Source organism: Sturnus vulgaris, chromosome 7 (assembly GCF_052056855.1).
Source record: "Sturnus vulgaris isolate bStuVul1 chromosome 7, bStuVul1.hap1, whole genome shotgun sequence".
NCBI classification, from domain to species: domain Eukaryota; kingdom Metazoa; phylum Chordata; class Aves; order Passeriformes; family Sturnidae; genus Sturnus; species Sturnus vulgaris.
In genome coordinates this window covers 33,168,468-33,183,400 of record NC_142249.1, presented here as the reverse complement: position 1 = coordinate 33,183,400, position 14,933 = coordinate 33,168,468, and the positions used below count along the sequence as shown (strand labels likewise).

The 14,933-nt window shown below is 47.4% G+C and overlaps 1 protein-coding gene across 1 annotated transcript; it reads left to right on the top strand.

Moving 5' to 3' along the window:
- Window positions 1-3,039: 3,039 nt before the first annotated feature.
- MARCO (macrophage receptor with collagenous structure) lies at window positions 3,040-12,713 on the top strand. Its single transcript, XM_014871831.2, has 15 exons — window positions 3,040-3,259; window positions 4,283-4,384; window positions 4,748-4,984; window positions 5,370-5,405; window positions 6,313-6,348; window positions 6,716-6,823; window positions 7,828-7,935; window positions 8,031-8,075; window positions 8,623-8,721; window positions 8,817-8,870; window positions 9,352-9,396; window positions 9,532-9,639; window positions 10,960-11,001; window positions 11,324-11,500; window positions 11,814-12,713. The coding sequence occupies exons 1-15, from the start codon at window positions 3,145-3,147 to the stop codon at window positions 11,942-11,944; spliced, it is 1,443 nt and encodes a 480-aa protein (XP_014727317.2). The 5' UTR covers window positions 3,040-3,144; the 3' UTR covers window positions 11,945-12,713.
- Window positions 12,714-14,933: the final 2,220 nt, after the last annotated feature.

Here is a 14,933-nt window from a genome sequence, read left to right as displayed (position 1 = left end):
GCTGCAACCCTCACTTCAGCCTGGAGGCAACAACAGAAATGGTGGAGGCTCCTGCCCCAGCTACCCAATATAGGGCTTGTTTGTGCCACACACTCTTTATTCCCTCTTCCTTGGAGAGGAATGAAAGCCTCCTGAATGCTGCACATTTATGACTAAGACAGTCTGCAATCAAACAGATGAGTTTGGAAAAATTACCATCTTGCAGACAAATGGAGAAACACCTCTAAGCTAGGATGTCTTCTCACTTGGGGGGAAAAAAAGTCTTTAAAGAACTGCAGCTTCAGTTCTTTCAGGATAAATAGCCATACTGAGGAGGCTGATGTCTGCCCAAGCTCCTTGGCAGAATCACTGCTGGGAAGCTGTTGATGTGTTTAGCTATTGCCAGGCTGGAGTTTGGTGTTGCATCCCTTCTCTTTGTCATTAGCTCTCGGTAGTGGCACATGCCTGCAGTGGACAACAGTGATGGAAGGAGATGAGAAAGGTAGTGGGTAGGGCCAGGGACTTTTTGCTCCACCAGCACTTCCAGGCCACTTCCTTTTTCCACCACCAACAGTTCCCCCAGGCCCGTGACTTTGAGGCAGCTGTGGTCAGTTTATAAAACTTGGTTCACATCTTGGTGCACATTTAGAGTGAGAACATGAGGAGCATCTTCTGCATGAATGTAGGAAGGAAAGGGATGAGCTGGAGGACTACAAGCTCTTCCTTGAGTGTCAGCAGAACATGTTAGGGGAGGCAGGAGGATCAGCAGGAGGAGAGAGACCAGGGCTTTCTTACAGGAATAATATCTCAAAGGATAAGGCTGGTGCCCAGTGTACGTGTCCCATAATGAGCTGGAATCTGTTGTTCTATTAATAACCCCATTGCTTCAGCGAAACATCAACCTAGGGAGACTGCACTGAATCAGCAGTTTCTTTTCTTTTTTTTCCCTGATTGCAAAATCAGAGTCGACCTATTGCTACAGTCATTGACGGTACAGTGAGAAATGAAAGACAGCAGAAAGCAGGACGGGAGAACACACAGAGGCTGAGCCAGCATGTTGGGACATGGTTTCTAGCACCAGGGTGTGGCCCAGACCCTCAGCACCACGTGCACTGGGAAAACTGCTGCCTGTTTGCAGAGGCACATCCAGATAGAAGTGCACCACAACCTCCCAGGCCCCTAGATGCTCACCTAGCAATGAGCAATGAGAATGGGGCAGCTGGCAGAGCTGCATGGGCTGCATCAAATAGAAATAAAGGTTTGACTGGCTGGGTAGACGACTGCAGTCAGAGGGATCATGACTTTCCTCCCAAAAGTGGAGAACTGGACTTCAAAACCTGAAGCACTGCAGTTCAGGGCTGTTAAAATCAATGGAGTCTATCCTTGTTTTTACACCCATGCCAGCTGGGCCCCTGAGAGTGGCATGGTCACAGCATGACCATGAATCATGTGAAAACTTGTCCCTGAGCTTCTCTCTCAGGGAAGGAGGGCACAAAGACCTCATTGCAACTTTTGTCTTTAGGCAGGCTTTTTAGAACTCTATCTGCCAGCTTATTTTTAATACTTTGGAATAAAATGGGTTTGACTAGAAGCTTTATTAAAAGCCTCTCTGCTGTAAATCTGCTCCCTGAATGCACCTGAATCAAATCCATCCCTATAAACATCCACTTGGCAGCACAAGTGCAGTCATTCCCAGCTCATCACCCAGCAAGAGTAGACGGCTCCAGGCTTGTGCTGAGTGGTCAGCTGAACCACCAGAACCATCAGAAATGGGCTGGATATGAGCCCTTACTCCAGTAAGGAGGTGATGCCATGATGGGAGAGGATGCACAGGCGTTTATGTGGCTCAGCTGATCGGTGGTAATCGGGTAAGACCTCCCTAATTCACAGGGATATCTGAGACCTTCACAAGCAAGCAAATTATCCCAATTCCTAGCAATGTTTAAAAATGGAGGATTCCTTTTCCTTCCTGCTGGGGACAAACCAGGTCACAGCTGCACAAGCACATTTGAAAGGAGAACACAGAAGTGGATTCAGAAATCCCCACACATTCGTGGTTTAAGCCTTTCAGAAATTTGTACAGCAGGTGCAGAACAGAGGGCATCACTCTGCACTGTCAGGGTGTGGGTCTCCAGCTCGTCCCTACCTGAAGGTTTGCCACACTTCATTCCATGGCCAAGCAAAGCAGCGAGGAGCCAGCAGCCCCAGGGATGAGCACAGATCCAGCAGCCCCAGGGATGAGCACAGACCTGCAGGCCAGCACCACACTGTCACCGTGTGACAGTGACAGCCTTGCACCTCGGAGAGGGCAGGACGTGGTGGTGGCAGCGTGGATGAGGAGGGCTCTGCCCAGCTCCTACCGACGGCTCCTGCCTGCAGGCTTGGGTGAGTCACTCTGCTTTGCAAAACCAAAATCAAGTCCACACAAATGGAGATGTCAAATGCCATGGCAAGGTCTCTACAGGATGGGGGATTGGCAGGATGAGGGCAAAGAAATGGTGAAGAAGTAGGAATTGTGTCCATGGACGTGAAAAACGCATCAGGGAGGAAGCAGGGGCTGGAAAGACCCTGTCAAGGAGGCTACAAGTGTCTCTTCTCCATATCATCCCAAACCCATTTGGGTTTCAGCTTCCCCATCCCACCATCATTTGCTTGTTTCTACAACTCCTCCTGATTCTTTGCCTCCCTGAACTTGAGTCACACAGGGTCACTGAGGTGTCACCTTGGTGCACATTACTGTGTGTTTCACTAGGACAAAGTCCTCAGCCTCCCCTCCCCGGAGAGGGATTGCCAAGCTAACATTGAACATGGAATCTTCTTGGCTACCTGAGGAGGTTTACTTGTGTTGGAAACAATATGTCCATCTCACGCCTAACTCCACCACAATGCAGAGATGCTGAATAACTCCACGTTGAAGATCCTTCAGGATCCTGCCCAAGGCTCCCTGGACTCCAACACGAGAGCAGCTCAACATCTTAGCTGTGGGATTTTTTGAGGAACTGTTCAAATTACCACATCAGAGTTCTCAGTAGTCTATAAAGGCTGAGCAGATAGGAAATGCATATCAGAAAGCATATCAAATCAGGAGGCAGAGAGGAAGTGCCTCCAGTTCTTTATTGTTTTTATAATCTGACAAGGCTTTAGGTTAGCCACAAGAAATTTGTCATGAAACTTAAAGACAAGTATAGGGAAGATGGAAATTCGAGTGATATGAACTCTTTCAGTGTTTCAGAAAAGATTGGGTTTGCCTCACCTGCTATCACAACCTTTCAGATAAGTGGTAAGGTTTTCTTTATTCAATTGATTTATATTGATTTTATCCGGTCTAAAACAACACATGAAAATGAAATATTGCATATTAAATGCTTTTTGCAGTGATTTTGCTAGTAAATTAACTTCTATTTAAAAGTAGAAATATGTCACACTACCCTTTCTTGCCAAAAGCTGATTCTGAGCATCAGAAAAAAATTAGTTATTTTCCTGTCTTAGAAAATGTCTAATTTTCTTGAGTAAGACTTTCATGCATAGTAGTTAAGATACTAAAGTCAGCAGACTCAATTAAAAAATGTAAGTTTATTAATTTTTGCTGAATATAAAAGCTTCATTGCTGACTAAGCCATTCTATTGTAAAACCAATTAAAATACTGTACTTTCTTTAAAATTAAGACTTTAAACTCCTGATTACATTACTTTGAAAAAAAGCAAAAACCTCAATTGAGAGTAACTTACTGAATGTTTGACATAATTACCAATACTTCTAAAATACTTTTTTTCTCCCTGAAGGCCAAAATTCAACAAAGCCATTTATTTCTTTTACATTTGCTGGTAATGATTGGTTTTACATCTTATGACTTGTTTCAATTTGTCCTGCAGTTCAGTTTATGATTTATTTTTCATTTACTTTGATGCATACATGCATTGCTGTTGGAATCACATGTATGCAGTGCTCTGGATGGAGAGGGAATTGCTTTAAGCAGCACACTGAATGGCAGCCTAAAAGCAATGGAAACAGGGAGTTTATTGATGCAGAAAGGGGAAAACCACCACACTCACACTGTTATAGGCTGGGTTAAGTCTGGATGGAACTGAGCTAGATAAATTAGCTGAGGAAAAGATGGCCAAGCAGAGCCTGGAGCAGAGGAAGGCAGGATGCTCGCTGGCAGGATGAGCACTCTCACAGGGAGACCTCACTGCTCCACACTGCTGGAAAGCTGCTGGAAAGCATCATGGCCAAGCCTCAGAAGGCAAAGCTTGAAGGGGAGAGATGTGGGAGAGTGTCCACCCTTCATCTCTTGGTTTTTAGAGCCTCGGGGCCAGAAGAAGGCGTCCAGATGCTGTGTTTGGACAGCTCTCAGCACCTACCTGCTGCTGCTGACGGCCGGCCAGGGGCTGCTGATGTACAAAGGTAACAACAACCTCGCCAGGGCTATGCTGAGTGCTCCTGGGGACACGGGCAAGAGGGAACGAGCACACAGATCTGGAACCTCTGAGGCTCCTCCGCACACGGCCAGGCAGAGCAGCCGCTGCAGGGAACAATTCCCCCAGCCGGGGAGTGTGTGCTTTGCATTTGCAAACAAGCTCTCCCAGCTGCACTCCTGGCTGCAGCAAGGACTGGCACATGGAAACCCCTCCCCGGGTCAAACAGGGGTGGTCTTTATGCCCCGGTGTCCCCCCTCCCCGCCCCAGATGCTGAGGAGCTGCTCTGCCAAACATTTCCCAGCCAGACTGGGCAGTGAATATTCATTGCATGGGCTTTTTGTTTCCTCAGTATTTAAGATGCAGAGAGAGATATTGAAACTTCAAGGGCAAAATGCCTCCTATACAGACGAGATTCTGCAGAGCTCCTTTGCCAACAATCTGGCCTTGTCAAGAAGCTCTGCTCAGAAGAGCTTTCTCATGAGACATGAAGAAAATTGGAGGAGAAGCTTAGAAGAGGAAATCACCATAATTAAAAGCAACAATGCCAAACTGATGATGAGGATGAACAACATCACCCTGGCTGCAGGTATGGCTCTCCATACTGGCTCTGCAGTGGGAAGACCTGGTTCCTTTGCATCACTAGCAAGGGTGAAAAGCCAGTTTGGATGATCCAATAACTGGGGCAAGATTTAATCTTCCTGTCAGTTAGTGATGCCCCCCCATGCCCAGTAAACTCCAGATCAGGGAGAACCTACAGGAGCTGGAGCACTGCCCTGTGGAAACCCCCAGATCCCCTGGCAGCTGCACATGCAGCTCTGGGCTCCTCCTCCCTCCTGTGACTTGCAGATTTGGACTCTAGCTGCCCTCCAAAAGGGTGGTGTCTCCAGCCCACACCTCAAGCCTGTCAATCCCATACTGCTGTGTTCCTCACTGACTGCTGACTACTGAAAAATATCCATTATTTATTTCAGGGCCTCCTGGAAGCAAAGGAGATCCTGGTCCACCAGGTATGTTGGTAAATGAGCCACAACTTCTCTCTTCCTCTTATTTCATCTAAGAGACCTTAGGTGAGGATTTGGGATTTCAGTCTCCAGAGCCAGACCCTACCCAGTGTGCAGACACCCAACACCCTGGTCATGAGGAGAGCTGCTGCACCTTTCCACTGATCTTCCAGGAGCCGTGGCTAGCCCAAATGCTCCCTCTGAGGAGAGGTCAATGCCCACCCTGTCCCTAGGGAAAACATTGGCACAGACTCAGGAATGAGCTGGGTGCAAGTTCTGCCCTCCACAGCCATGCACAGGCTGCTGCCCTGGGTACCTCGGGGTTGGGGTAGAACTACACCTGCCATAGGAGGTGAACATCTCCAGACTGTGAGGATGCAGCAAGTCCTGATCTAACACTGGCTCCACTTTGAGCAGAGGTTGGACCAGGCAACAGTTTCTATGATCCTGTGATGATGACCTAAGATGCAACCCTTGCTAGGTCAGGTCTGAAACTCATCCATCCCTACTTCTTGGCTACACTGATGAGATTTTCTGAAGGAAAAAAAAATTAAAGTTGTGTTTTCATATCTTCCTGGCTGCACTTACAACATTGAAACAGCACCTCCTGCCAAGCAGTGTTATTACACATCAGAGCCCAATCATTCAGTGAGTTTTCACGAAAGATCTCCCCAATGGTCCCCAAGAGCTGGGCTTGGCAGGAAGACAAGCTGGCCCCTGCCCAGCTGAGCACTCAGCTGAGCTCCAAGGACTTCACTCAAGTGGTTGTGCTGGTCCCTGCCAGCTGAAGATTGGCCTCACTGGTGACAGAAATTGTGTGAGCAAAGGATGATTAAAAAATTTGTCTCTTCTTCTTAGCCATTACTGTGAATAGATGATGTGTGTCAGCTGATATATGTATTTTATATCCCAGGGTTACGGGGACCACCAGGGACAAAGGGAGACCAAGGTAAGGCTTTTCTGATGCCTGAATTATTTCTGTGGTTGAACATAAAGTGGCTTTATGGATGATTTTATGAGCAATCTTGTCCTCAGCCGAGGTGTAAGTGAGTAAGAATGTCATTGGAGTTGAAGGAAATAAGCCTATGTAAAGCTAATGTGAGCAAAAGCAAAACGTAGCTGGAAAAAAATCTTATTTTAAAAGTCAGTGTGCAACAGTCACAGTGGGCCAAGATCCCACTGTCACCAGCACCACTCTCAAGTGCACAGAGAGTGGAGTTTAGCTCATGCTCGCAGCTGTGGTGGGTGTCCTGCTGCTGGCACTGGCTACACATGGCACCTCATGAAGCATCAGAAAAATGCTGTTGTCCTTGCAGGTGTACAGGGACCCAAGGGTGAGATGGGGAGCAGAGGACTTCCTGGTCCTCCTGGCCCAAGTGGTGTTCCAGGAGCAAGAGGAGAAAAAGGAGAGATTGGGCTTCCAGGTAAGACTTCTTCACTACCTCAACATTTTTAATGTTCTTACACATATTTCTTTTTAAACTCGTTCTACATAAAACACCAGAAGAAGTCTCCATAGGTCATATGGAGAGTACTCATAAAAATCCAAGCAGCCCTGAGCATGGTTTGCCAGTCAGTGAGGGAGCCTGATAAACAGGACACTTGACCTGATGTGAAGGGGTTTAATTTCATGTCATGCTTCAGCAAATTTCCCAGAGGAGGGCTGGGGGAAGGAGCCATGCAAAATGTTGACTCTGCACCACGGAAGTCTCTTCACAGAGTGACCTTTGTCTAATGAAAGCCACAGATATTCAATTATCAGCCTACTCTAGATTAAAGCAGTGATGTTTGCAGTAGGATTTCCATGGTATAAAATAATACAATATCATTTACATGCACAAGCATGTGGATAGTAGTCCTCATTTTAGTGGAACATCTTTCTGAGAGCTTTGTATCTTACATAAGCCTGGCTTTATACACCTGGAGTAGAAGAGTTATGCAATGTTTCTCCCATGTAACATGCATTATGGATTGCTGTTGCTCAGTGGTCTGACACGGGCTGAAAGCAGGAGAGGAAAAGAAAGCAGGTAATGTGTGGTGCAGAGCAGGGAGCACAGCTGGACAGGTTTGATAAGAGCTTCCTCAGATCTTCCACCAGATCCTGAATGCCCCAATTCTCTCATTAGCACAAGATGCTCCAGAAGGGAAGACTTATTGTAGGAGGAATACCAAAAGGCAAGGACTTTGGGATAATTCTAGAGCAGAAAGATGAAGGAGAAGTCTTCAAAAGAGGCACTTTCAAGTAATTCAACTCTTTTGGAGCAAGCTGATCACCCATTCAGAGAAGAGAAGGTTAAGGGGAGATGAGAGAACTCTCTGGAAGAGAGCCAAACCTTGTACTGATCTGCCCAGACAGGCACTCTACAGGCTGCAGAGACAACAAATCTGGTTTTTTAAATTTACATATGTGTGCTGTGCTGTTTCATAGGTCCCCAAGGACAGAAAGGTGATATGGGCAATAAGGGAGACCCTGGGCCCCAGGGACCTGTGGGTCTTAAGGGAATGCAAGGGTTCCCAGGAACGCCAGGTTTCGAAGGTGAGTGCAGAGGACACAGTGTGACAGGGCACAGGGCTGCCCCAGCTGAGGGGCTGGCTGAGCTCCTGTGCACTGATGCCAGGGTGTCATTACAGGTAGCCCCGGGAAGCCTGGACCTCCTGGGCCGAAAGGAGAGGCAGGTGAGCAGTACAGAAAGTGCAGCTTCTTCTGGAGATATAAGACTGATCTCTTTTATATGGTGTTTCATTACAAGGAAAACTGCAGCTGGTTTAGATCCCAGCATGGCTAAGAGAAGATGATGATTAGATGAAGAAACCATGCCAACATTTCAATGTCATCCAAACTCATCCAGCAGCCTTGGCTCTCTCTTCTGGGCCCCACTCCCTGTGCAGGAGCCTCAGAGGGAAAGAAGGGCTGTGCCCTCCTTACTGAGATGTGTGCACACACAAGGGCAGAAATTGGCTGCTCTTTTAGGAAAGAACTTGTGCATTTCACGTCTGGCAGTCAGCCAGGACCTGGTTCCATGCAGCCTTTCACTCCAGATCATCCCTCACTGCATTGCTAAGATTAGCACTGCCAGGATTGCAATTTGGAGACAAACAGTGTTTGTTTTGTCTTCATAGGCTCAACACAGTGTGCAAGGGCTGGTGATAGAGCTGTCTGTCCTTTTCTCTCCTTCATGTGTTGTGTTACACTTCATTTGTGCTGCTTTCACTCAACCTCAAGGTGCAAATGGACAACGTGGACCTCCTGGAAGTCCTGGTCTTGATGGCGGACCTGGTCAGAAAGGGGAGAAGGGGGAGCAGGGCCCCCAAGGTAGCCCAGGTACAGCCCTGCCCCAACCTGTAACTCACTGACCTCCTACTCTGGCCTCACTTTGTGTGATGGCTTCACCCTTACTGATTTCTTTTTGATTTTAGGAGCACAAGGCATTGCTGGACTCAAAGGTGATCAGGGAGAACGAGGAATAGCAGGTAAAGGAGAATAAAACAGGTTTTGGGTCAACAACAGACATCATGCAGACACCAGAAAGGGAACTACACCACCCAGAGGAGATCTCTTGAGTCTTCTTCTCAGACCCCCAATGCATGCCAGGATGCCATGGCACTCCTCAGGCTCTGCTGTGGGCTGACTACTCACTAGAGGGATGTTTCTGCCATCTGTAATATGCCTGAGGGGGTGATGGTGCCTGAATTTTTGTATGAAATGAAAAGGCACAAACAAAGAAGCAGTTTAAGATTAATTTCAGGAGAAGATGTTTCTCCACTGCTTGTATTTTCTTTTTGACATGGTCTGCACCTGATTCAGAAATAGATGCTTATAGTGTACACCAAAACTAGATGAGTTAAAATCAATTGTAAATACTAATTTGCAAAGCTTTTATAAATGTATAAACATCAGTCTTATAAATGTTTGTTTGTTTGTTTGTTTGTTTGTTTGTTTTTATGATCTTAGGACCTCCAGGGCAAATGGGAACAAAGGGAGACCGGGGCCTACCAGGTAAACTCTCATAGAATTATTTATTCTGATGATGCAAAGGTGCCACATTCCAGTGTTCTGCATCGATGTGAAATGTTTGTCATGTCCTTTCCCTGGGAAGGGACAAAGGCAATGACGTTTTTGCTTTCCACCCAGGCAGCCCAGGCTCAGGAGGTCAGAAAGGAGCCAAGGGGGATTATGGCCCTCGGGGTCAGAAGGGAGAGCCAGGACAAAAAGGAGCCAAGGGAGACACTGGATTTTCTGGTAAGGCTCTGCCACAGGGTCTGTGGAGCTGATGGCACATTTGGATTTGTAGATCACAGACCAACATAAGCTGCTCTGGGGTGTGTTTTCAGAGCTGGCTTGCAGGAACTCAACAGACAGATCAGCCTCCCCAGCAGAGGAATGTGCAGGGGGTCAATTGTACACCCTGGGAGGTGTGCTAAAAGACATGCAAGTACACAGAGGCATTAGATTTTCTCAAATCCCTGATTTCACAGAAAACTGGAACAACCCATGTTCCTCTTTGCTTTGTTCAGAGACATCAGAGACGCCCTGAGATAAATCCCATGTACACACAGCAGTCAGGAACATGGAATAGTGAAGTTATGGGAAACACCTAACAGTGAGGCTATTTAACTACACCTTGCTAACTATAGGACATAAAGTTGTTCAAAAGGGCCAACACTATAGCTACTCTCCATCCTTAACCCCCTTCCCTTCCAATCACAGAGTGTTTCAAAAAAATATAAGATCTATAGTAAAACAAACAAAAAAAACAAACAAAAAAGAAAGAAAGAAAGAAAACAAAAACAAAACAAAACAAAAACCCCCCCCCGATGTTACAAAAGCCCATGGGAAGCAAACAGTGCTCCAGATGCTTTTTTATTTTAATTGTTCACACAGAATAGTACAAGAATCCTCAGAAATAAAATAAACTAGATTCTGTATGGGGCTCTACCATGCACTCCTCCTCTGGAGCTTTGCATCTGGAAGATGGAAGAAGTGTAACTGGGCTGCTCCAGGCCAAAGACTGTCCTCTGGGTGCATCTCATCTCCTGGTCCCCACAAGGAGACAACAATGAGTACTTTCTGGAGGTAGCTCTGGGGGAAAGAGCTCCTACCCTCAAGACCAAGATGCTCCCCAGAAATGTGAAGGACTGCTGAGAGCACCTTTGTGCTCTCCCTGGAGATCAAATCCCAGGATGCAGGTCTTCTGCAAGTACTTTCAGAGATACCATTTCTGCTTCTGGAGATCCTGAAGTCTATCAGAGACATCATTTTACAGGTAACAGTGGGAATGAGCTGTATTTCCCACAAGTGAATGAATATATGGGATTTCGAAAGTGGCCCTTTTCTTAGGTCACACATTGGAAATATTTTGCTGTATGTTATCCTGCTTTTCCTGCCATGTTTCTATTACATACCCTTAGTCAGTTCATTTAGTCAGTTCATTTAGTCAGTTCATTTTCTACAAGGGGAGGAGTCTGCACATCTCTAACTCACACAAATATTCAGAACTAGATAATAACCAGATCTTTCCACAAACAACTGTCAAATGTTTGCTTTTCTGATTTGGAACAGGTTCCAAAGGAGAGAAAGGGAGCAAAGGTGAAAAAGGACAAGGTACTGGACTTTTACTTCTTCTCTCACTTGCCTTCTGGAATCACAGTTACCTGAGATCAGGACCAAAATACCCCTCTGCTCAGACTGGTTAACCCACACACACCTAACAGGAGTCTGGGCTCTGAGCTGCACCCTGGTGTCTCCAAATGCAGGGGGTGGAGCTCTTGAATTGTTTGGATTTGAGCTACCAATGACCTCTGGTCCCACCCTGGAGATGGGAACATCCCTCTGCTTTGGGTGGTCACTGCTTCTGTCTGTCAATGTTTTCTTCCTTATGCTTGTATGACCCATAGTGTTATTTTCTTCTCCTCTGAACTGTCAGCTGGCCTTGGTAATTTTGTACGAATCGTGGGAGGAGACAGGAGGGGCCGAGTGGAAATCTTCCACCAAGGGGTCTGGGGAACAATATGTGATGATGGCTGGACCACACGAGAGGCCACCGTAGTCTGCCGAATGTTGGGATTCCAGCGCGCCGTCTCTTCCTTCACAGCCACGGCAGGTGAGTCCACAGCTTCTACACCTCTCCAGGCCTGGCAGGAGGGTCACACACACCCAGAAAGCACCACAGCAAGGTCACCTACACGAGCAGCCAGTGATCTCCTCAACAGGGCAGCTCGTTCCTCTTGGGATGAGGCAGCTCCGTGTCACCTGCTGCTTGAACCGTGCCCGAACGCTTGATTTCCAACAAGCCAACACACAACCCAACACACACCCACTATCCACAGGGCTCCCTTTAGAATAGAAAAGCATATTCCTCTTTCTCCCATCCAATAGGTTTTTCTTTGTTTGTTTTTTTGTTTGTTTTTCCAAAGGTACCGGACAAATTTGGCTTGATGACGTAAATTGCCAGGGGAGTGAAATTACAATTACAGACTGTAGCAAGCGCGACTGGGGCTCACATAACTGCAACCACGGCGAGGATGCTGGGGTGGAGTGTGCTTGATGGGACACTGAGTCTGTCCTGGGAGCTGCCTCTGCTCCCCATGGAGCTCCTCTTCACAATGCAAACCCAATTTCGTCAGGCTGTGCTTTTGTGCCTCTTTACCAGGTCATAGAAATATTGACAAAGAAAGTTGAATTTTCCACAAATCAATAACAGTTGCACGACCCACAGGTAACCTGAAACATCCCAGCTGTCAGAAAACAATTGGAGCTCAGGCATGTGAGCCAGTTCACAGCTTTTTCAGCCACCTGACATCAGCTTATCTGCAGGAGCTCACAAGTGTGTGACCTCGAAGTCCACAGGGGAAGAGATGGTCCATGTTAGCTTAGTGCAGTAAGAGAATAGGATCAGTGTGCAGAAATCTGCACTTACTGCAGCTGAGCTGGCTCGTCCATCTTCATCAAGGTACAGTTGCGAACCTGAGCTTAAAATCCCCAGGGAAATGCATGCACCCAAGAGAGCAGATGCTCAGAAATCATCAGATGATCTCTCTGGCATGCAAATATAAATATTCTTCAGTAGTGATGCTGATCACACATTAAAGTGCAAAAATAAGTGCCTGGGATCCTGGTGCCATACTACCCTGGTTCAGCATACTACTTGTTTTTGACTTTAGCTAAGTTCCTTGCCTTCTGTCAGCATTTCCTAAGCTGGAACAATACCCCTTACTTACCTTGTGTATAAAGCTAAGCTTTTCATGCCTTTAGAAATTAGACGCTCCAGTAAAGCAAAATGATGACAAATAAAAAAAAATACAGCAAAGCATGAATAAGCTATCGACTGGCGTTAAAAAGAAATAAAGAAATAAACAAAATGCTCGAACAGATAAGGAAACAAAATTATACACGCACACCTGTCGATATTAGGGAGAAAATATTGAACTGGTCTTTCCTGGATCCCATGCCGTGGATGCAATTTACGTTCAATAAATAAAGGTCTCCGTGCAAGGACAAGCGCTGGACAAATCCCGACGGGCTGCCACGGGCGCGGTGGGACCAGCGGGATGCACCGGGCCTGGACCCATCGGCCTCCATCCCCCCGGCATCGCTCCCATCCACCGCTCGTCTCAAATGCTCCTTGCGGGCACTAAGGGGAGCTCAAGGGCCGCCGCCGCTCCGCGGAGCCGCTGCGAGAGAGTCGGGCATCATCCCCTGTCCCTGTCCTTGCCCCTGTCCCTGCCCCTCGTCCCCGCTGCCTTCTCCCACCGAGAGCCGGGGATCCTGCGCATCCCTCCCTGCTCCGCTCCCGTGAGACCCCGCCCGGAGGGGGCTGCAAAGATGCTCAGAGGGCTGGAGCACCTCTCCTAGCTAAGAACACAGGCTGAGAGAGTCGGGGCTGTTCAGTCTGGAGAAGAGAGAGCCCTCAGAGCACCTTCCAAATACCTGCAGGAGAGCTGGAGAGGGATTTGTCAAGGGCATGTAGGGTTAGGACAAGGGGGAATAGCTTCAAACTAAAAGAGAGTAGGTTTAGATTATATATCAGGGTGAAATTCTTTGCTGTGGGGGTAGTGAGGCACTGGCACAGGTTGCCCAGAGCAGCTGTGGATGCTCCATCTCTGAAAGTGTTCAAGGCCATGTTGGATGGGGCTTTGAACAACTTGGTCTAGCAAAAACTGTCCCTGCCCAGGGGGTCGAAACTAGATAACCTTTAAGGTCCTTTCCAACTCAAATCATTCCATGATTCTATGATCCCAGGAGTGGGAGGGCAGTGGTGGTCATGAAGGCCTGGTGATGCATCCAGAGGGTGCCTGTGATGTCCCACCTGTGTTGTAGGGAAGGATAAAAATATGTTTTATAATGCTGAACACCTGATAGCACACACAGTGAGACCAAAACCTGAGAGTGGGGTGCTTGGATTGAGGGAATGAGGCAGGCTGTGGTAGTTTCAGTCCTCAGTAGCTGCAGCAGGGGTCAACCAGTCATCCAAGAAAGAGACTTCGTGAAATAAGAGCGGATGGATTTAGGTCTTTGTTATGCAGCCTCTTGTGCCTGATGGTTTGTGAGACACTGTCAGGCAGCTGTGACACTTGTACAGGTCTTGCTCCCCACTCTTTAATAGCTAGAAACATGATTTTTAAGGCAACCGCTCAGATTATGCCAGCATGTCAGAGGTGTCCCCTTGGAGGGGCAGAGGAGGGAGAGCTGCACAGCCATCTCCAGCCTCACCCCTGGGAGGGCAGGACACGAGTCCCAGCAGTGGCATTTGGAGCCTGAAGCTCAGCACTGGGATCCCTATGCAGCCGGTTTGGAGGGCATTCATGCCCCACATGTTCACTTCTCCAGTCTAAGAGAAGTTCCACTGGGGCAGGAAGAGTGTCACAAGTCACCATGGGATGGTTGGTGAGCAACAAAAAATCCTTTTGCATCTACAGAAAGGGGTAGCCCTGAGATTTGTAGTTCTCAGGGCCACAGCCTCTCCCTCCCAAATGCCCAGCTCCAGCTATTCCACCCCAGCTTCAAAGTCTCCCAACCATCCTGCAGTGCCCTAAAAGAACTGCCTGGGACAGCTAACAAGGAGTGGGACAGCCTTGCTTATCATTCATGCCCAGCACCAATTAAAAAGACTTAGTTAAGCAAAATGCAATTACACTGTCATGGATAAAAGGGATACAATTAATTAAAATGGAACAGTTTCCCTTAGGAATGATGTTATTTCCAAATGCTCCCATCCCTGCCCCTGACCGTTCCTCGTGATCTGAAGAGATTTGGGATGAATTGGGGTCTTTTGGGTAGTTTTGCCCCATCTTGCTGGCTCACATGTGTTTATGAGGTAAGTTAACAAAGACCCTTGAGGACACAAATCTTTTCTGGAGCCCTAAAACAGTATTTCCAATATATCTGACACTTCCTTTCCGAGGAGTTGAACATTTCATAGGGGCTATCTGGTGCCAAGCTGAGAGCTTTCTCCTTTTTGTGGAGAAAGCCTTCTGTCATCTCTGAAGGAATAGGGAACAGCCAGACATTGTGGGATATGTGTGTGGCTGGAAGGA